The following is an 18,132-nucleotide window of genomic DNA, read 5'->3' on the forward strand; positions in this document are numbered from 1 at the left end:
CTACAGGTATTGGGTAGTGGCTTTACCTTTAGTGTGAGGTGCTTGGAGGACAAGAGTGTGCTCTTTCTGGATAAAGTGGAGCTCTCGGGCCACATGACAGGCTGTAAGCGGGTTGTCACCGGTGATCATAACTACCTGCAGAGAGATGGAGAAACAGGGGATTGGCAGGGATAGAGGGTCACAGACAGAAACATGACAAGGCACAGGCACAATGGAGGGAGGATTAGTAAGGAGGAGAAGACATGAGCAAGACAGTGGGTGGTGGTGTGGAGGGGGTAAGAAAGGAGATGTGGTGGGGGGTGGGGGAGTGGAGGCAGGAGGGAGAGGGAGTGGGAGTGAAAAAGAGAGGAAGGGATAGACAGTCACAGTGATTAGACAGCCAATCAACCAGGATTGAGAGAAAACATTTAAGGGAAGAATGAGATGGAATGAAATGAGGGGGTGGGGAAGAGATCACAAAAAAAAAATTCTTCAAACTAATTAAATGATTGCAATGTTAATTATGGATGTTGTACTCCAAAGCAAGGTTTATCTGGCTGGGGATTAATATTGTCCCAATGTCACTATCATTTTAGATGCAAGAAATCTCAAAATTTGCTGATGACAAAACTTGAAGAACTTGTGAGCTGTGAGATGGATAGTGTTAGACCTCGAGGACATTGGCAGGCCGCTGGAATGGGCAAGGAAGGTGGCAGGTGAAATTTGATGCAGAGAAATGCAAAGTGGTACACTTGGTGGGAAGAACAAGGAGAGGCAACATAAAATAAAGCATATAATTTTAAATGGGATGCAGGAGCAGGAGGACCTCGGGTTATATGTGCTCAAATCGTTGAAAGGTGGCAGGACAGGTTGAGAAACCAGTTAATAAGGTGTATGGAATCCAGAATTAGAGGCAAAGTAAAAAAAAAAAGGAAGTTACGATGAGCCTTATAAAACACAGGTTTGGCCTCAAATGGAGTATTGTGCCCAATTCTCGTCGCCACATTGAAGAAAGAATATGAAGGCCTGAGATGGGCTGAAGAGAAGGTTACAAGAAGGATTCCAGGGATGGCGGACTTCAGTTAAATGGACAGATTGGAGAAGCTGGGGCTGTTCGCCTGAGATAAGGGAAGGTGGAGAGGGGATTTGATAACAGGTGTTTAACATCATGAAGTGCCTGGGATCGAGAGTTAGGGGGAAATCATTCCCATTGGTGGAGGGATTGAGAACCAAAGGATGCACGAGGAAAAAACATTTTTTTTGCAACACGAGTGGGTAGGAGTTGGAGTGCAGTGTCTGGGTGTGCGGTGAAGGCAGATTCAATCGTGGCTTTCACAAAGGGAACTGGATAATTATCTGAACAGAGAAAAAAAAATTGTTGGGCAACAGGGAAAATGCAGGGGAGTGGGACGAGATGAGTTACTCTTGCAGAGAGAGCCAGCATGGGCACAATGGGTCACATGGCCTCCTTCTGTGCTGTAACCATTGAATGATTATAAATATTTGAAAGCTTTCAATGACGAGTCAAAATTGCAAGAGGCCTGTTAGCCAATTATATTAGTATGTTGCCACAGCTGCATGGTATTAGTTTCTAACTGCGTGGATATTTACATTTGACACTTGATCCCCTGAAACCCACCTCCCCTAAAGTCTCGACCTGCTGTTAGATGCATCAACACAAGGGCTTAAGTGAGGTGACTATTTGCTGATTGATTTTAATAACTCTTCACACTAGAGGCCCACCTGAACAATAAGTGAACTGACCAGAGATCACTGCAGGATGCACAGTTATTGTCTGCAATCTAATTGGAAGGTGCACCTACCTGATGTGACGCATTCTGGATCTCTTTGATGACTGCTTTCGAATCAGCCTTGAGGGGACAAGAAACGACCATGAAGCCAGCAAACTTCAGGTTTGACTCCAACTGCTCGCGGGTTATTGCTCGTACCTGGGAGGAAAGAAACACGGAGACAAAATTAACAACAGCTCTTATGGTAATGAGAAAAAAAAACTTTGTTGGAGTAGAACAACCTTGTTGGAGTAGTACCAACACTTAACTCCCATATGAACAAGGCTCTTCCTGCAAAAGCCCTAAACGTAGAGTCCAGATGACAGTCAAGAAACACTGGAAGGCAAATTTACGTCCTATTAAACAGAAGACTCTGAATGCTTAGGTATGGCACTAGTATGACATCTAGTTTCATACCTACCATTACCATCAAGCCAGAGGATCAACCCTGGTTCAATGAAGAGTGCAGGAGGACACGCCAGAAGCAGCACCAGGCATACTTAAAAATGAGGTGTCAACCTGGTGAAGCTATAACACAGGACTACTCGCATGCCAAACAGCATAAGCAGCAAGTGATAGACAGATCTAAATGATCCCATAACCAACTGATCAGTTCTAAGCTCTGCAGTCCTGCCACATCCAGTCGTAAATTGTGCTGGATAATTAACTCACTGGAGGAGGAGGCTCCACAAATATCCCCATCCTCAATGATGGGGGAGACCAGCACATCAGTGCAAAATATAAGGCTAAAGTATTTGCTACAATCTTCAGCCAGAAGTGCCAAGTGGATGATCCATCTCAGCCTCCCCCGGAGGTCCCCAGCATCACAGGTGCCAGTCTTCAGCCAATTCAATTCACTCCACGTGATATCAAGAAACAGCTGAAGGCACTGGATAGTGCAAAGGCTATGGGCCCTAACAATACTCCAGCAATAGTACTGAAGATTTGTGCTCCAGAACTTGCCACGCACTGAGCTAAGCGATCACAGTACAGCTACAACACTGGCATCTCCCCAGCTATGTGGAAAATTGCCCAGGTATGTCCTGTACACAAAAAGCAGGACAAATCCAACCCGGCCAATTACCACCCCATCAGTCTACTCTCCATCACCAGTAAAGTAACGAAAGGGGTCATCAGCAGTACTTACTCAGCAATAACCTGCTCACTGATGCTCACTTTGGGTTCCACCTGGGCTACTCAGCTCCTGACCTCATTACAGCCTTGGTTCAAAAAAGAGCTGAACTCCCAAGGTGAGGTGAGTGACTGCCCTTGACATCAAGGCGGCACTTGACCAAGCGTGGCATCAAGCAGCCCGAGCAAAACTGGAGTCCATAGGGATCAGGGGGAAAACTCTCCACTGGTTGCAGTCATAGCAGTCATACCTAGCACAAAGGAAGATGGCTGTGGTTGTTGGAGGTCAGTCATCTCAGCTCCAGGACATCACTGCAGCGGTTCCTAGGGTAGTGTCCTCAGCCCAACCATCTTCAGCTGCTTCATCAATGACCTTCCTTCCATCATAAGGTCAGAAGTGGGGATGTTTACTGATGGTTGCACAATGTTCAGACTCCTCAGATACTGAAGCAGTCCTTGTCCAAATGCAGCAAGACCTGGACAATATCCAGGCTTGGGCTGACAAGTAACATTCGTACCACATAAGTACCAGGCAATGATCATCTCCAACAAGAGAGAATGTAACCATCGCCCTTTGACTTTCAATAGCATTACCATCACTGAACCCCCCACTATCAACATCCTGGGGGTTACCATTGACCAGAAACTGAACTGGACTAGCTGTAAAAATACTGTGTCTACAAGAACAAGTCAGAGGCTAGAAATCCTGCGACAAGGGACTCACCTATTGACTCCCCCAAGCCTGTCCACCATCCAAGTGGCAAGTCATGAGTGTGATGGAATACTCCCCACTTGCCTGGATGAGTGCAGCTCCAACAACACAAGAAACTTGACACTGTCTAGGACAATGCAACCCACTTGATTGGCAACACTTGTACAAATGTTCACTTCCTCCACCAACGACGCAGAGTAACAGCAATGTATACCATCTACAAGATGCACTGCAGGGATTCACCAAGGCTCCTTTGACAGCACCATCAAAACCCACAACCGCTACCACATAGAAGGACAAGGGCAGCAGACACATGGGCACACCACCATCTGGAAGATGCCCTCCAAGCCACTCACCATCCTGACTTGGAAATATATCGCCGTTCCTACACTGTTGCTGGGTGAAAATCCTAGAACTCCCTCCCTAACAGCACTGTGGTTGTACCTACACCACGTGGACTGCACTGGTTCAAGGAGGCAGCTCACCACCACCTTCTCAAGGGCAATTAGGGATGGATAATGAATGCTGGCATAGCCAGCGAAGCCCACATCCCCTGAATGAATAAAAAATGTAAAAGTGACTGGTGTGAATTATATTTTAAAAAGAAATATTTCTCCACATTAGAACTATCAGAGTAGACAGGATCCACAATATCAACACAGGATGCATTGCAAGGTTCCCAATTCCCAAGAACAGGGATGTTGGCTCTAGTTTGAAGAATATAGATAATTCTACATCTTTTATGGCCAGTACTGATGTGTCATTTTAACCTAATGACCAACTGATCTCCTATAGCATTCCACAGAGAGCAAAAGCCAGGTGTAGATTTCAGATGAAGTGAGTGAGAACAATGACGAATAACTGGACTGGGAAGCATGCAAATGTAATTCAATTCTTACTTTAAAATCATACATTCTGCCCTTATTTTTACAATTCCATTATGTCCCATTTATAGTGGAAACAGTCCAACAAAATATGCCACTCTATAATTGCACCCTCTCAGCCAGAGAATCGAATTACAGCAGGATTTATTTTTTTTAAAAGGAAATTTTCATGATAAATGTCGACACATGAATTTGTAATAAGAACAAACTTGCATTTATATGGCGTCTTTCACAACTTAAGGACAGCCCAAAATGCTTCAATGTCAAGGAAATAATTCTGAAGTACAATCACACTACTGTAACACAGGAAAGCAATAAGTTTGACACAGCAAGGTTGCTCAAACAGCAATGAGATGATTGAGCAACCAAATTGTTTTGGTGAGTGAGAAGTGTTGGCCAGGGAACCAAAGGAACCCTTCTGCTCCTTTTCGCTTTGTGCCATGGGATCTTTTAAATCCACCTGCAAACAAGTTCAACATCTCAACCAAGACAGCACTACCTCTCATATTACACACAAGTTAGTTAAACTCATCTAAACCTCGGCTGAGTCCCTTCCACCCAACACCCTTGTGCTTTTTGGCCTACATTGGCTCCCGGCCCAGCAATGCCTCCAAATTAAATTCCCCCATGGCTTCGCCACTCCCTGTATCTGTAACCTCCACCAGCCCTACAACTCTCCCAAGATCTCTGCATTCCTGCGACTCTAGCCTCTTGCGCATCCTTGATTGTCATCACCCCACTATTGGAACGGCAATATATTTCCAAGTACCTTCATGCACCTAGGCCTCAAGTTCTGGAATTCCTGCCCTAAACAATAATGCCTCACTTTTCTCCTTTACGAAAGCGTTTAGACCTCCTTTGACCAAGCTTTTGGTCACCTGTTCTAATATCTTCTTTGGCTCAGTTCAATGCTTGTCTGATTAGACGCAGTTGGTGGGAAGGAGCGAGACCAAAAACAGGGGTATAAACAATGCAAAAAGTGAGTATTCAGTCAATGAGCAGCTGGAAACAGCAAGGCCAGGGCAGGGATATAAACAGCTATCCACCAGGAACCAACCTGTAGGCTCAGAACCCGCATTCGGAAAGAATAATCAAGGTGTGATATCACAGGGAAATAGGTAGGTGGCTGGCTGATGAGTATTTAGCAATGATAATTTCCAACAAGACTGAATCTAACCATTGCCCCATGACATTCAATGACACAGCCATCACTTAATCCCCCACTATCAACACCCTGGGTGTTACCAGAAAGAATACTGTGACTACAAGAGCAGGTCAGAGGCTGGGAATCCTGCAGCGAGTAACTCACCTCCTGACTCCCCAAAGCCTGTCCTACAAGGCACAAGTCAGGAGTGTGGTGGAATACTCTCCACTTGCCTGAATGAGTGCAGCTCCAACAACATTCAAGAAGCTCAACACCATTCAGGAAAAAGCAGCCTGCTTGAGTAGCACCCTACCCACAAATATTCACTCCGTCCACCACCAATGCACAGTGGCAGCAGAGTGTACCATCTATAATATGCACTGCAGCAACTCACCAAGGCTCCTTAGACAGTATCCTCCAAACCCACAACTGCTACCACCTAGATGGACAAGGGTAGCAGGTGCATGGGAACACCAGCACCTGCAAGTTCCCCTCCAAGCCACTCAACATCCTGACTTGGAAATATATCCCTGTTCCTTCACTGGCACTGGATCAAAATCCTGGAACACCCCCCTCTAGTAGCACTGTGGGTGTACCTGCACCACATGGACTGCAGTTCACCACCACCTTCTCAAGGGGCAATTAGGAATGGACAATAAATGCTGGCCTAGCCAGTGACCCCCCCCACCACATCCCATGAAAGAAAAAAAAATCCTATTTATCTCATCTAAATTAGAGTGTTTCAACTGGGATACGTCCAACATCAATTGAAATAATGAGAATATAAGCACAGGCAGGACTAAAGGCATTCAATTTAATCAGTAAAATAATTAATTAAAACACTAATGCTGGCAAGGCTGGCGATATGTTGCAGCTGCAATACATGGGAGCCCTTGTGCACCAGTGTGATCCAAGTCAAACATGTTTTCAGTGAGTGTCTGCGGTTCGAGGAAAACTGGCTCAGAATCAATGGGCTGCAGTCCGAGCTACAGACACTGTGATGCATTAGGTGGGGGGCGGGGAGGAATTACATGGACACTGTTTCATGAGACAGTCACACCCCTTAGGCTAGGGGAATCTAATTTGGTCCATGGTAAGAGACAGGAAGGTGTGACAGCGTGTGAAGTAGATATGGGAATTGAGAAGGCAGAAGTGGAGGAGCCTCAGCATTTTCAAATATCCAACACATTCAAGGTTCTTGCAGATTGTATGGACAAACACAGGGGGTTACAGGGTGGATGAGCACCATGGTACAGGAAGCCATTCAAGCGGGGTTGGGCGGGGGGGGGGGGGGGGTTGGGGGTGTAGTTAATAGGAATGTAGTGAAAGTAGGGGACGGTGTCATCAGGAGGATAGACATAGTTTTCTGCAGGCTGGTGTGAAAGTCCAGAAGACTGTGTTGCCTGCCCAGTGCGCCATGGTTCAGGCCATCTGCCAAGGGCTGGAGGGGAACCTGCAGTGGAAGAGAGAGGATCCAGTTGTCATGGTCCACCTAGGTATCCAAGACATAGGCAGGACTAGGAAAGAGATCCTGCTTATGAGCAGCCGGGGGCTAAATTAAAAAGCAGAGACTCAAAAGCCAATAATCTCTGGATTATTAGCCAAATCATGAGCAAATTGGTGTAGGGTAAATAAGATTAGAGAGTTGAATGCGTAGTTCAAAAATTGGTGAGGGAGAAATGGGTTTCCATTCATGTGGCACTGGCACCAGTACTGGGAAAAAGTGGGAGCAGTACTGTTGGGGTGGCCTTCGCCTGAAGAATGCTGGGACCAATGTTCTGGCGAGTTGTATAACTAGGGCAGTAGACAGGGCTTTAAACTAAAAAAAGTGGGGCTGAGGGATCAAGTGCAGGAAGATGTGATAAATTAACAGGAGAGGACAAGGCAAGAAAGCAAAGTAGCTAAAACAGAAAATGCTGGAAAAACTCAGCAGCTCTAACAGCATCTGTGGAGAGGTAAAAAAACAGAGTTAACGTTTCGAGTCATTATGACTCTTCAGAGCAGGGAAGAAGAGTCTTAAGGACTAAAAACGTTAACTCTGCTTTTTTTTCTCTCCACAGATGCTATTAGACCTGCTGAGTTTTTCAAGCATTTTGATTTTTGTTTCAGATTTCCAGCATCTGCAATATTTTGCTCTTATCAAAGCAAAGTAGCAACAAGGTAATGAAAATCAGAGCATGGCAGAAAGGGACAGAGCGCACAAACTTAAATGTGCCAGCAGATAAGGCTAAAGGTTACAAAAATAGTAAAAAGACAGAACTTAGGGCCCTGTTTCAGAATACAGGTAGCATTTATCAGCTCAAATTGAAATAAATAAATTTCAGAGACACAGCTGCAGGATGACAAAGGCTGGGTCCTGAATATTCAAGGGTATATGACATTTAGGAAGAACAGGAAGCTAGGAAAAGGTGGAGGGGTAGTTCTGTTAATTAAGGACGACATTAGTACAACAGGGAGAGATGACCCAAATTCATTCTAAATATCGAGATGTAGAATTAGTTTGGGTAGAGGCAAGAAATAGCAAAGGCAAAAATTCCCTCGTGGGTGTAGTTTATAGGCCACCAAAGATGCATTCCAGAAAGAAATACTCTAGGGGAAGAACGCACCATCTGTGGTTAACTAAGTTAAAGATAGCATCAAACTAAAAAAAAATACAATTCTGTAAAGATCAGCAGGTCAGAATACTGGATAGGATATAAAGAACAGCAAAGAATGACTAAATAAAAATGAGGGAGAAACTAGAGTAAGACAGAAAGCTAGCTAGAAATATAAAAACAGATAGTAGGAGTTTCTACTGTTATTTAAAAAGGAAAAGAGTAACTAAAGTGAGTGTTGGCCCCCTGGAGAGAGAGTCTGGGGAATTAGTATTGGGAAATAAGGAAACGGCAGGTGAATTGAAGAAATATTGTGCCTGCCTTTACTGTAGAGGATACAAATAACATCCCAGAAATTAGTGTGAATCAAGCCTCTAACTTGCTGTTAGAGCCACAGTATTTATATGGCTAGTCCAGTTCAGTGTCTGGTCAAACATAACCCCCAGTATGTTGATGGTGGGGGATTCAAGGTTGAGATGGTTAGCTTCTCCCTTGTTGGAGATGTCATTGCCTGGCACTTGTATTGAATGTTATTTACCACTTGTTAGCCCGAGCCTGGTTAATGTCCATGTCTTGCTGCATTTAGACCTGGACTGCTTCAGTACCTGAGGAGACATGGATGGTGCTGAACATTGTGTAATCATCAGGAACATCTCCATTTCTGACCTTATGATGGAAGGAAGGTCATTGATGAAGCAGAAGATTATTGGGCCTAGGACAGTACCCTGTGGAACTCCTGCAGTGAAGTCCTGGAGCGGAGATGATTGACCTCCAACAACCACAACCATCTTCCTCTGTGCTAGGTTTGACTTCAACCAGTGGAGAGCTTTCCCCCTCCCCCCAACCCCCGATTCCCATTGGCTCCAGTTTTGCTAGGGCTTTTTGATGCCACACTCAGTCAAATACTGCCTTGATGTCAAGGGCAGTCACTCTCACCGCACCTCTGATTATTTCATTCTAGGGTCATTAAAAAAAAGTGGCTGCTGTGATAGTAGATGCATTGGCTGTATTCCAAAATTTTCCAAGATTCGCTAGATTCTGTGAAGGTCCCATCAGATTGGAAAATAGCGAATATAAACTCCTCTATTCAAGAAGGGAGGGAGACAGAAAGCAGGAAATGACAGGCCAGTTAACCTAACATCTGTCATAGAGAAAATGCTGCAACTTATTAAGGAGGTTATAGCGGGGCACTTAGAAAATCTCAGTGCAATCAGGCAGCATTAACATGGTTTTGTGAAAGGGAAATCATGTTTGACTAATTTAGAGTTCTTTGATGAAGTAACAAGCAATGTGGATAAAATGGGAACCTGTAGATGTGCTGTACTTGGATTTCCAGCAGGCATTTGACAAGGCGCCACAAAGGTTACTACACAAAATAAGAGCTCATGGTGTAGGGGTAACATTAGTATGGATAGAGGATTGGTTAGCCAACAAGAAACAGAGTAAAGATAAATGGGTCATTTTCGGTTTGGCAAGATGTAACAAGTGGAATGCCACAGGGATCAGTGCTGGGCCCTCAACTATTTACAATCTATATCAATGTCTTGGATGAAGGGACTGAATGTATAGTTGCTAAATTTGCACAATGATAGGTAGGAAAGTGAAGAGGACATAAGGAGTCTGCAAAGGGATACAAATAGGCTAAGTGATTGGGCAAAAATTTGGCAGATGGAGTATAATGTGGGAAAAGGTGAACTTGTCCACTTTGGTAGGAAAAATAGCAAAACAGCATATAATTTAAATGGAGAGAGATTGCAGAACTCTGCAGTACAGAGGGATCTGGGTGCTCTGGTGAATGAATCACAAAAAAGTTAGTATGCAGGTACAGGAAGTGATTAGGAAGGCAAACGTAATGTTCCATTTTCCATACAGGGAATGGTGATGACCTGGAACACTGCCTAAGTTAATGGTGGAAATGGAGATGATCACTGATTTCAAAAGGAAATTGGACAGCCACTTGAGGAAAATAAACTTATAGGAAATAGAGCAGGGGATTGCGACGGACTTCATTGCTCGAGAGAGCTGGCACAAACTCGAAGGGTTAATAGGCCCCCTTCTGTACCATAATGACTATGATAACATTGCTACCTGTAGTTAGCGTACAATTCAGTATAGTTATTGTACAGAAGAGGTGTGAGAGCCATGCTAAGATATCCAAGCATATTTTTACCTGCTGATGAGTGAGGTGACCCATCTCCTTATATCCCAAGGCTAATACTCGTGCTCCCTCTCGTGACATCACAGTGTGGACTGCATCATAGTGGCTGGGACACTCGGAGAACTAGAAAACAATCACACATTCAACACAAGTCACGAAACTAAACTGATGATAGGTTCAGCTACAAGATTCCAGAAGCATCACAACAGTAGATGCCTTTTAGTTAACTCCCTCACATGGTGGCCAAAACCAGAGTGACCGGCAAAGAGTCCTTCCTCACACGCAAGGTGAGCCACCCCGAGCTACTCCTGTGACCCAATTGCGGAGCAGCACTGTCCCATAGCCCTCAGCTGCAAGTTGCTACAGAATTTACCTCCACCACCTTTTCAGGTAGCACACTGCATATCACAACAAATGACCGGTTACATTTTTTTCATCTTCCACCTGTATTTTTTGCCAATTACTTTAATTGCATGCACCGTCACTTAGTAAGGGGTGACTGTGGTTTACAGTTATCTACCGTGGTGGGGTGAGTAATGAAGTTTTGGGGGGGTGGGCAGAAATAAGGCTTTGCTGTGTGATCCAGTGAAATAAATATTCTTTCATATTCTGAATCTGCTCCAAGCCTGACTAGGCTTCTTACCATGCTACGCAGTGTCTCAGGTGCTCCCTTCACAGTACTGAAGTATTGGAGATCCGTGGAGCCCATTGTTTCGTAAGAGCCAAGGACTGACATGCGTTTCAGTGCGCTGGCAAAGTGAAAGCGCTGGTGTATTTTCAGACCTTGCGATTTGATACTTTTGGGAAAAACCTTCTCATCTAAGGAATAAAGACGAACAGTGAGGCAAAGTACTTTTTAAAAAAAAAGCATTCAGCTGAATTTGGTAACTTTTCTGCAAAACAGCCAACTGGGAAACACCAACATTTGCAATTGGCTTATCAAAACAACACCTCTGGCCTGTAAATGTTTTTGAATCACTTCACACTAAGAAGTAAGTGAGGTTGTTAATATTAACATAAACAAGGAAATTGCTTTAAAAAGCATAAGGGACCTTAAAATATCAGGCTGCTGGCACATTCACTTGAGTGTTCTTTAAGGAAATGGGACAGAGGTACCTCACAAACCCCTTGCCCAGATCTCTAATAGCTCAACGGAGTCAGGGGCTGCTCCCTCAGACTGCGAGGGGGTTAATATAGTTGCAATTCCAAACTATTAAAAAGGGAGATAAAGTTAGAAGAGGGTAACTAGCCAGAGGGTAACTAGCCCAAGGTCAGTAATGGGTAAATAGCTCCAGGGAATCATTACTGATGCACTATATGACCACTTAGACAGAGACAGCCTCATAGGGACACCCAACATGGCTTCTAGAAATTGATTGTAGAGTTCACCAAGTTTAAGCATGAGGATCACCTGGCATATATTGTCCACTTGGAGCTTTTGATAAGGTGTCATGCAATGGGTTAATTTACCACAGCAATTTGAGAATTGGCTGAATACCTGTAGGGAGAAAGTGTTTTGATGATGGATTTAAACTTGCTAAAGACCAGTTACCAATGGTGTCCAGCAGTGACTGGTGTTGGGACCTTCACTGTTTATATTTTCATTAATGATCTAGAGGTAGGTGTTAGGGCAATAATACATGAGTTTGCAGGTGATAGGATATAGTCAGAGCTATAGAGAACGCCCATTACTACACGTGCAACTAATGTGTGCTGCGGTATTAGGACTATGTTGGGCAAATGGTGCTGACCTTAGAAAAGTGCAGTGTTACGCGTGTGGTTTGATCAAATGCTACACATACATATAGGGAAAAGAATTCAAGCCAGTGGCGAAAGGAGGAGATCTAGGTGTTTTAGTGCGTCATTCTCTAAAGGTTCACGATCAATGTGGTGAAGCTACATCTAAAGCGAGCAGGGTTCTAGGACAATTCACTATAAAACAGAGCATACCATTTTTTTCTTGTACAAGACCTTGGTTGGGCCTCAGTTAGAATAGTGTGTCCAGTTTTGGTCTCCTCATATGATGGGTGATATTGAGGTTCTGGAAAGGGTGCAGAGGAGGGCCACAAGATTAATTCCCAGTCTGAAGCACCTTAGTTACCCAGATAAGCTCAATGAACTGGATCTCTCTAGAGAAGTGTTGACCCAACAGTGACTTGATTGAGGTTTATAGAATAATAAAGGGACTAGCTTGTGTTATTGTTTCAAATATTTCAGCTGAATAGGTACGGGAGGACCAGAGGTCACACTTACAAGTTATGCAAGGACAGAACTAGTTTGGGTGTGAGGTGATTCTTTTAACAGCGATGGGGAACAGATTACTGGTTCTTCAGACGAATTCTCCTCAAGCGAGAACTGGATCTGTTTTCTCAGTGGGTGGAGATCACCTTGTACTAGAAGATGGCGTCGGTAATATAAATCAAGGTCAGTGTGATCTGGACTAATTTGGATTGCCTGTGGAGGGAGTTTTCAAGTATACCTACCTACCCCTAATTGAACTCGGGGTACTATTTCTCAGGTTTTACATGCTTCCACTTAAGCTGGGGAGTACATATAATAGGAGAGACAATATAAAATAAAGGGTGCAATTCTAGGAAGTGCAAGAACAGAGGGGCCTGGGGCCATACAAGCGTAAATCATTGAAGACGGAGAGCAAGTTGAGAAAGCTACTAATAAGGCATATGGGACCCTGGCTTTATAAATAGAGGGCACGGGGCACAAAAGCAAATAAGTCATAAGCCAGAATTTTTCCTAAGTTGGGTGGGCTTGGCAGGAGAGGGAGGGGGCAATCGGCTCCGCACCGCCAATTAAGGCCTGCCCAGCGTAACACGAGCGGTAGCGCTCAGCGTGGGCAGGGGGAGGAGGGAGAGTCAGGGCCTCCCAGCACAGAGCTGCCTCAGGGAGAAGGAAGCAGTTTGTAAAAACATTTTTACAGAAATTAAACATTTAACGAGACATGTCCCCTCATGTGACTGCGTCACAAGAGATGGGACATGTTTTTATTTTTCATATAAAATTTTCATTTAAGTAGTAAAAGCTTTAGCAAACCTCATCCCGCTCGTGAATGAAGTTTCCTAAAAAACGTGAAGGCCGCTTGGCCTTTTTGCCTGGCCGCCAACCTTAAGGTTGGACGTGCAGCGTAAACAATGACTACTTAATTCGTCAATGGCCTTAATAGGTCCATCGGTTATCGGCAGGCACACAGCCGACTCCGGCGCGCGCCTGCTGAACGACACATCACAATGACATCAGGACACACGCCCGAAGTCATCGCACGCCATTTTACGCACTGAAAAAATCCTGGTCGTAGTGAACCTTTATAAACACTCGTTTGGCCTCAACTGAAGTAGTGTGTCCAATTCTGGACACTGCACTTCAGGAAGAATGTGAAGGCTTTAGAGAGTTTGTGGAAAAGATTTACAAGAATTGCTCTAGGAACTTCAGTTATACAGATAGAGTGGTGAAACAGGGATTGTCCTCCTTGAGGAGAGAAGGAGCAGAGAGGAGATTTGATAGAAACATTTTAAATCATGAGTCTAGATAGAGTGGATAGTGAGAAACTGCTCGCATTGACTGAAGGGTTGAGAACTGGAAAGCACTGACAAAAGGTGGTTAGCAAAAGAACCAACAGCGACACAAAGGGAAACTGTTTTACACAGCAAGTGGTCAGGATCTAAAATGCACTGCCCAAGTGTGTTGTGGAGGAGGATTAAAATTGGGCTTTCAAAAGGGAATTGGATCAGTGCCTGCAGCAAAAAATATTTGCAGGGCTACGAGGAAATAACAGGGGAACGGGACTAGCTACAGAGAGCCGCCCTTGGGCATAATTGGCTGCAGCACAAAAGGAGGCCGCTCAGCCCTTCTATGGTTCTAATGTGATGCGCAAGACATTACAACTGTGTGGAGCAGGGTGACTGGACTGGTCAATAATTTTGCATATTGCACATTGAAGAATAAATTAATACAATCAACCAGGCAAGAGTCATTGGCTACAAAAACAATTGTATTTCTTTAAATTAAGGCGACACTTGTTGAGGTAAGCAGGACAGTGCCAAGCTAAATCTGGAAATAAATACTGGGGGATGATGGTGTTCAAGAATGACTTAAGTAGGTCACAGTGCAATGAGTCTCAACTTCAACACAAGTAGGTAAAAAGAGAGACAAAAGGAGGAAGTTCAGGGTGGAGGAGGTGTGACAGGAAAGAGAAAAACAAGGGGAAAAAAACAGAACTGAGTGTGCAGGAGCACAGCATTAGAGTGAGCTTGTGCAAGAAAGCAAGTCCCACGCAGACAGTCATACAGTGATCACAGCTTCTTTGCATTCTGTCCTCTTTAGAAGGGGGACTTCCCCCACAAATTAGAAGGCTTGCTTCATTCAGCAATTATACATTGCAGGCTAGCGATACCATTTAAAAACAGCAGTGGCTGATAACTTCAATTCCAGGTACCAAAGCACCATTAGTGAAATCATTCACATATGACTTACTTTTAGAAAAATATTTATTTTTTGAATGTTTGTTTTGTGCTGGCAGCTGCTGCCACAGTAAATGGAGAATGTGCCCGCATTCACAGCGCCATTTTGATAGAAATACAAAAAAACAGCCTTTTCACCTTTTGTGAGGGTCCAATCCACTGCAGTTAGCATTGCCTTCTCAAGGGGATCACCAACCAATGTCCCATCGTCCATCTGTACCAGCGAATGACATGTTGCCACCACCCGGTGTGTTTGCAGGGGAATCTCTGACACTGGGACCAGCTCCTTCCCGTCCCTGCAATGTGAGGAGATCTTATGATGGAAGATTCACCTTCGCTCTAAATGCAGCAACTTCGTGAAAAATTTGGCTGCAGCATTTTCCAGTCCAGAATATTAACACCTCACGCTGCACAATTTAAAAAATAATCCCACAGCCAAATGGAATTATGTTTGTTTAAATAAGGACTTCAGCCACTAGTCAGAAGAAGCATTGAGAGAGTAACCGAACTGGAGCTCCTGAGCCCCACAACTCACCCACTCGCACACTTATATTTCTTCCTTGCTGCTTTGTTCCCTTTGAATTTTGAGAGTGGGGAGGTTTGCATTTAACACTGCCTTGCTGGCAAACAATGCCTAAATCTGGACACAGTATTGTTTTTTTATTCATTCATGGGATTTGGGCATCGCTGGCTAAGCCACCATTCATTACCCTAATTACCCAGAGTCAACCACATTGCTGTGGGTCTGGAGTCACGTGTAAGCCAGACCAGGTAAGGACAGCAGATTTCCCTCCCTAAAAAGACATTAGTGAACCAGATGGGTTTTTACAACAATTACCAATGGTTTCATGGTCATCATTAGACTTTTAATTCCATTTTTTTTTATTGAATTCAAATTCCACCTTCTGCTGTGGTGGGATTCGAACCCAGGTCCCCAGAGCATTACCTTGGGTCTCTGGGTTACTGGTCCAGTGACAATATCACTACGCCATCACCTCCCCTGACCAACTGATCACAGCTGACAGTGCAGAGGATGAGATATTGAGCTTTTAACTCTTGCATCATTTGGCTATTTTTCAGTTTTAAAAAAAGTATTCCTTCTCAGGATGCGAGCATCGCTGTCAAGGTCAGTATTTATTACCTGTCTTCAATTGCGCTGAGAAGTTGGTGGCTCACCACCTTCTTGAAGTGCTGCCTAGCAGTTTAATGTAACCGAGTGTCTTGTTATGCCTCAGAGGACAACTAACAGTCAACCACATTGACGTAGGATCAGAATCATGTTGTGGCCAGATTGGATAAGGATTCAGGTTTTCTCCCCTGTTGGATATTCATCAATCCACTGGCTTTTTATGACAATCCAACAGGTTCGTTGCTCACTTTTATTGGCACCAGCATGTTATATCCAGATCTTTAAACTAAATTCAAGTACTCAAATTGCCAATTTGAACACATGCTCGCTTGGATTACAAGTCCAGGCCTTTGGATTACTACTCCAGTAATTATGCTGCATCAAGGTAGATACAAGAAAATAAAAATGACAGGTGGGAAAAGACCAGCTGACCCATCTAGCCTTCCCCACACTTGCGATGCCTGTAGCATTCTGACTAAGTACCCAGGTAGAGACCGTACAACACGCAAATCAGTCCCTCTGTAAACCCACAGTTCCCAAACTCAGTCAAGCAGAGGCCAAGCACTTTACGGCCAGAATAGCCACACCAGCTAATTACAAATGAAAGAACAGTGGTCGAGCTGCCGGTGATATTAAGGCAGATGGCTAAAGCTTGGTCAAAGGTACATTTTGAGGAACATCTTAAAAGGAGGAGAGGGGTTGGGAGGTTTAGGCAAGGAATTCCAGAGTTTAGGCAGCCAATGCTGGACCAATTATAATTCTTCTAGGTGCCAGAATTAGGAGCATTAGGAGAATTAGGGTTTCAGAGCTGCAGCAGCGGCTGGGGACACTGTGGAGCATCCACCAGTCCGAAAGCATCGTGGATAGCACATTTAGGGAGGTGGTCACCCCGCAGCTGAAGGGACTTGAGGAAGGAAGGGAATGGGTGACAACCAGGCAGTCCAAGAGAAACAGGCAGGTAGTTCAGGAGTCCCCTGGGGTCCCGCTCGCAAATCGGTATTCCATTTTGGAGGCAGATGAGGGCGCTGGTTCCTCCAGGGAGTGCAGACAAAGCCAAGCTTCTGGCATCACAAGCAGCCTGTCTGTACAGGAGGGGAGGAAGAGCAGTAGTAATAGGGGATTCTATAGTCAGGGGAACAGATAGGCGCTACTGTGGCCGTCAACGTGACTCCAGGATGGTACGTTGCCTCCCTGGCGCCAAAGTCCGGGATGTCACTGAACGGCTGCAGGGCCTGAAGTAGGAGGGTGATAAGGCAGAAGTCCTGGTACATGTTGGTACCAATGACATAGGTAGAAAGAGGGATGAGGTCTTGCATCAAGAATTCAGGGAGTTAGGCAGTAGACTTAAAAGCAGGACCTCTCGGTGCCATGTGCTAGCACAGAAATAGGAGAATAGTGCAGATGAATACGTAGCTTAAGAGTTGGTGCAGGAGGGAGGGTTTTAGATTCCTGGATCACGGACCATTTCTGGGGAAGGTGGGACCTGTACAAGCGGGACGGTCTACACCTGAACCAGAGAGGGACTAACTTCCTAGTGGGCGGGTTTGCGAGTGCTGTTGGGAGGAGCTTAAACTAATTCGGCAGGGGGAGGGGACACAGAACGTTAGCAGAATAGGGACACATCATAATACAGTGAAAGAATCAAGTCAGAGGGAGTACAGCTGCATTAAGCTTCAAGGGAGTAAGGCAAGGCTGGATGGCCTCTACTTTAATGCCAGGAGTATTTCAGGTAAAACGGATGAGTTAAGAGTGAGGATTGACATGTAGAATTGTGATATAGTAGCCATCACTGAGAGTTGTTTGAGGGAAAGGCAAGATTGGCAGCTCAACATTCCAGGATATAGAATCTTCAGGCGAGACAGGGGAGGGGGTAAAAGAGGCATTGCGATATTAGTTAAAGAGTCAGTTACTGCAGTAAGGAGAGATGATATCTTGGAGGAGGCATCGAATTAAGCTTAGTGGGTAGAGTTTAGGAATAAAAAAGGGGCGGCCACATTATTAGGTGTTTATTATAGACCCCTAGATAGCCAGCAGGAAATTTAGGGGCAAATATGTGCACAATTTGTGGAGGTGTGTAAAAACAATAATAGGGTAATTATATTAGGTGATTTCAACTTTCCCAACATTAATTGGGATAGA

The 18,132-nt window shown here is 44.6% G+C and overlaps 1 protein-coding gene across 1 annotated transcript in view; it reads right to left on the bottom strand.

Annotated features, from left to right (window-relative positions):
• atp13a1 (ATPase 13A1) overlaps positions 1-18,132 on the bottom strand; it is a 97,161-nt gene that overhangs the window by 23,469 nt on the left and 55,560 nt on the right. Inside the window, exons 13-17 of the mRNA XM_041176965.1 lie at positions 15,003-15,160; positions 11,036-11,211; positions 10,405-10,515; positions 1,803-1,928; positions 27-135 (exon numbers count right to left, since the gene is read on the bottom strand). Of these exons, the coding sequence (XP_041032899.1) occupies positions 27-135; positions 1,803-1,928; positions 10,405-10,515; positions 11,036-11,211; positions 15,003-15,160 (680 nt within the window). The remainder of the gene's footprint in view (positions 1-26; positions 136-1,802; positions 1,929-10,404; positions 10,516-11,035; positions 11,212-15,002; positions 15,161-18,132) is intronic.

Source organism: Carcharodon carcharias, chromosome 30 (genome assembly GCF_017639515.1).
Source record: "Carcharodon carcharias isolate sCarCar2 chromosome 30, sCarCar2.pri, whole genome shotgun sequence".
Lineage (NCBI taxonomy): Eukaryota > Metazoa > Chordata > Chondrichthyes > Lamniformes > Lamnidae > Carcharodon > Carcharodon carcharias.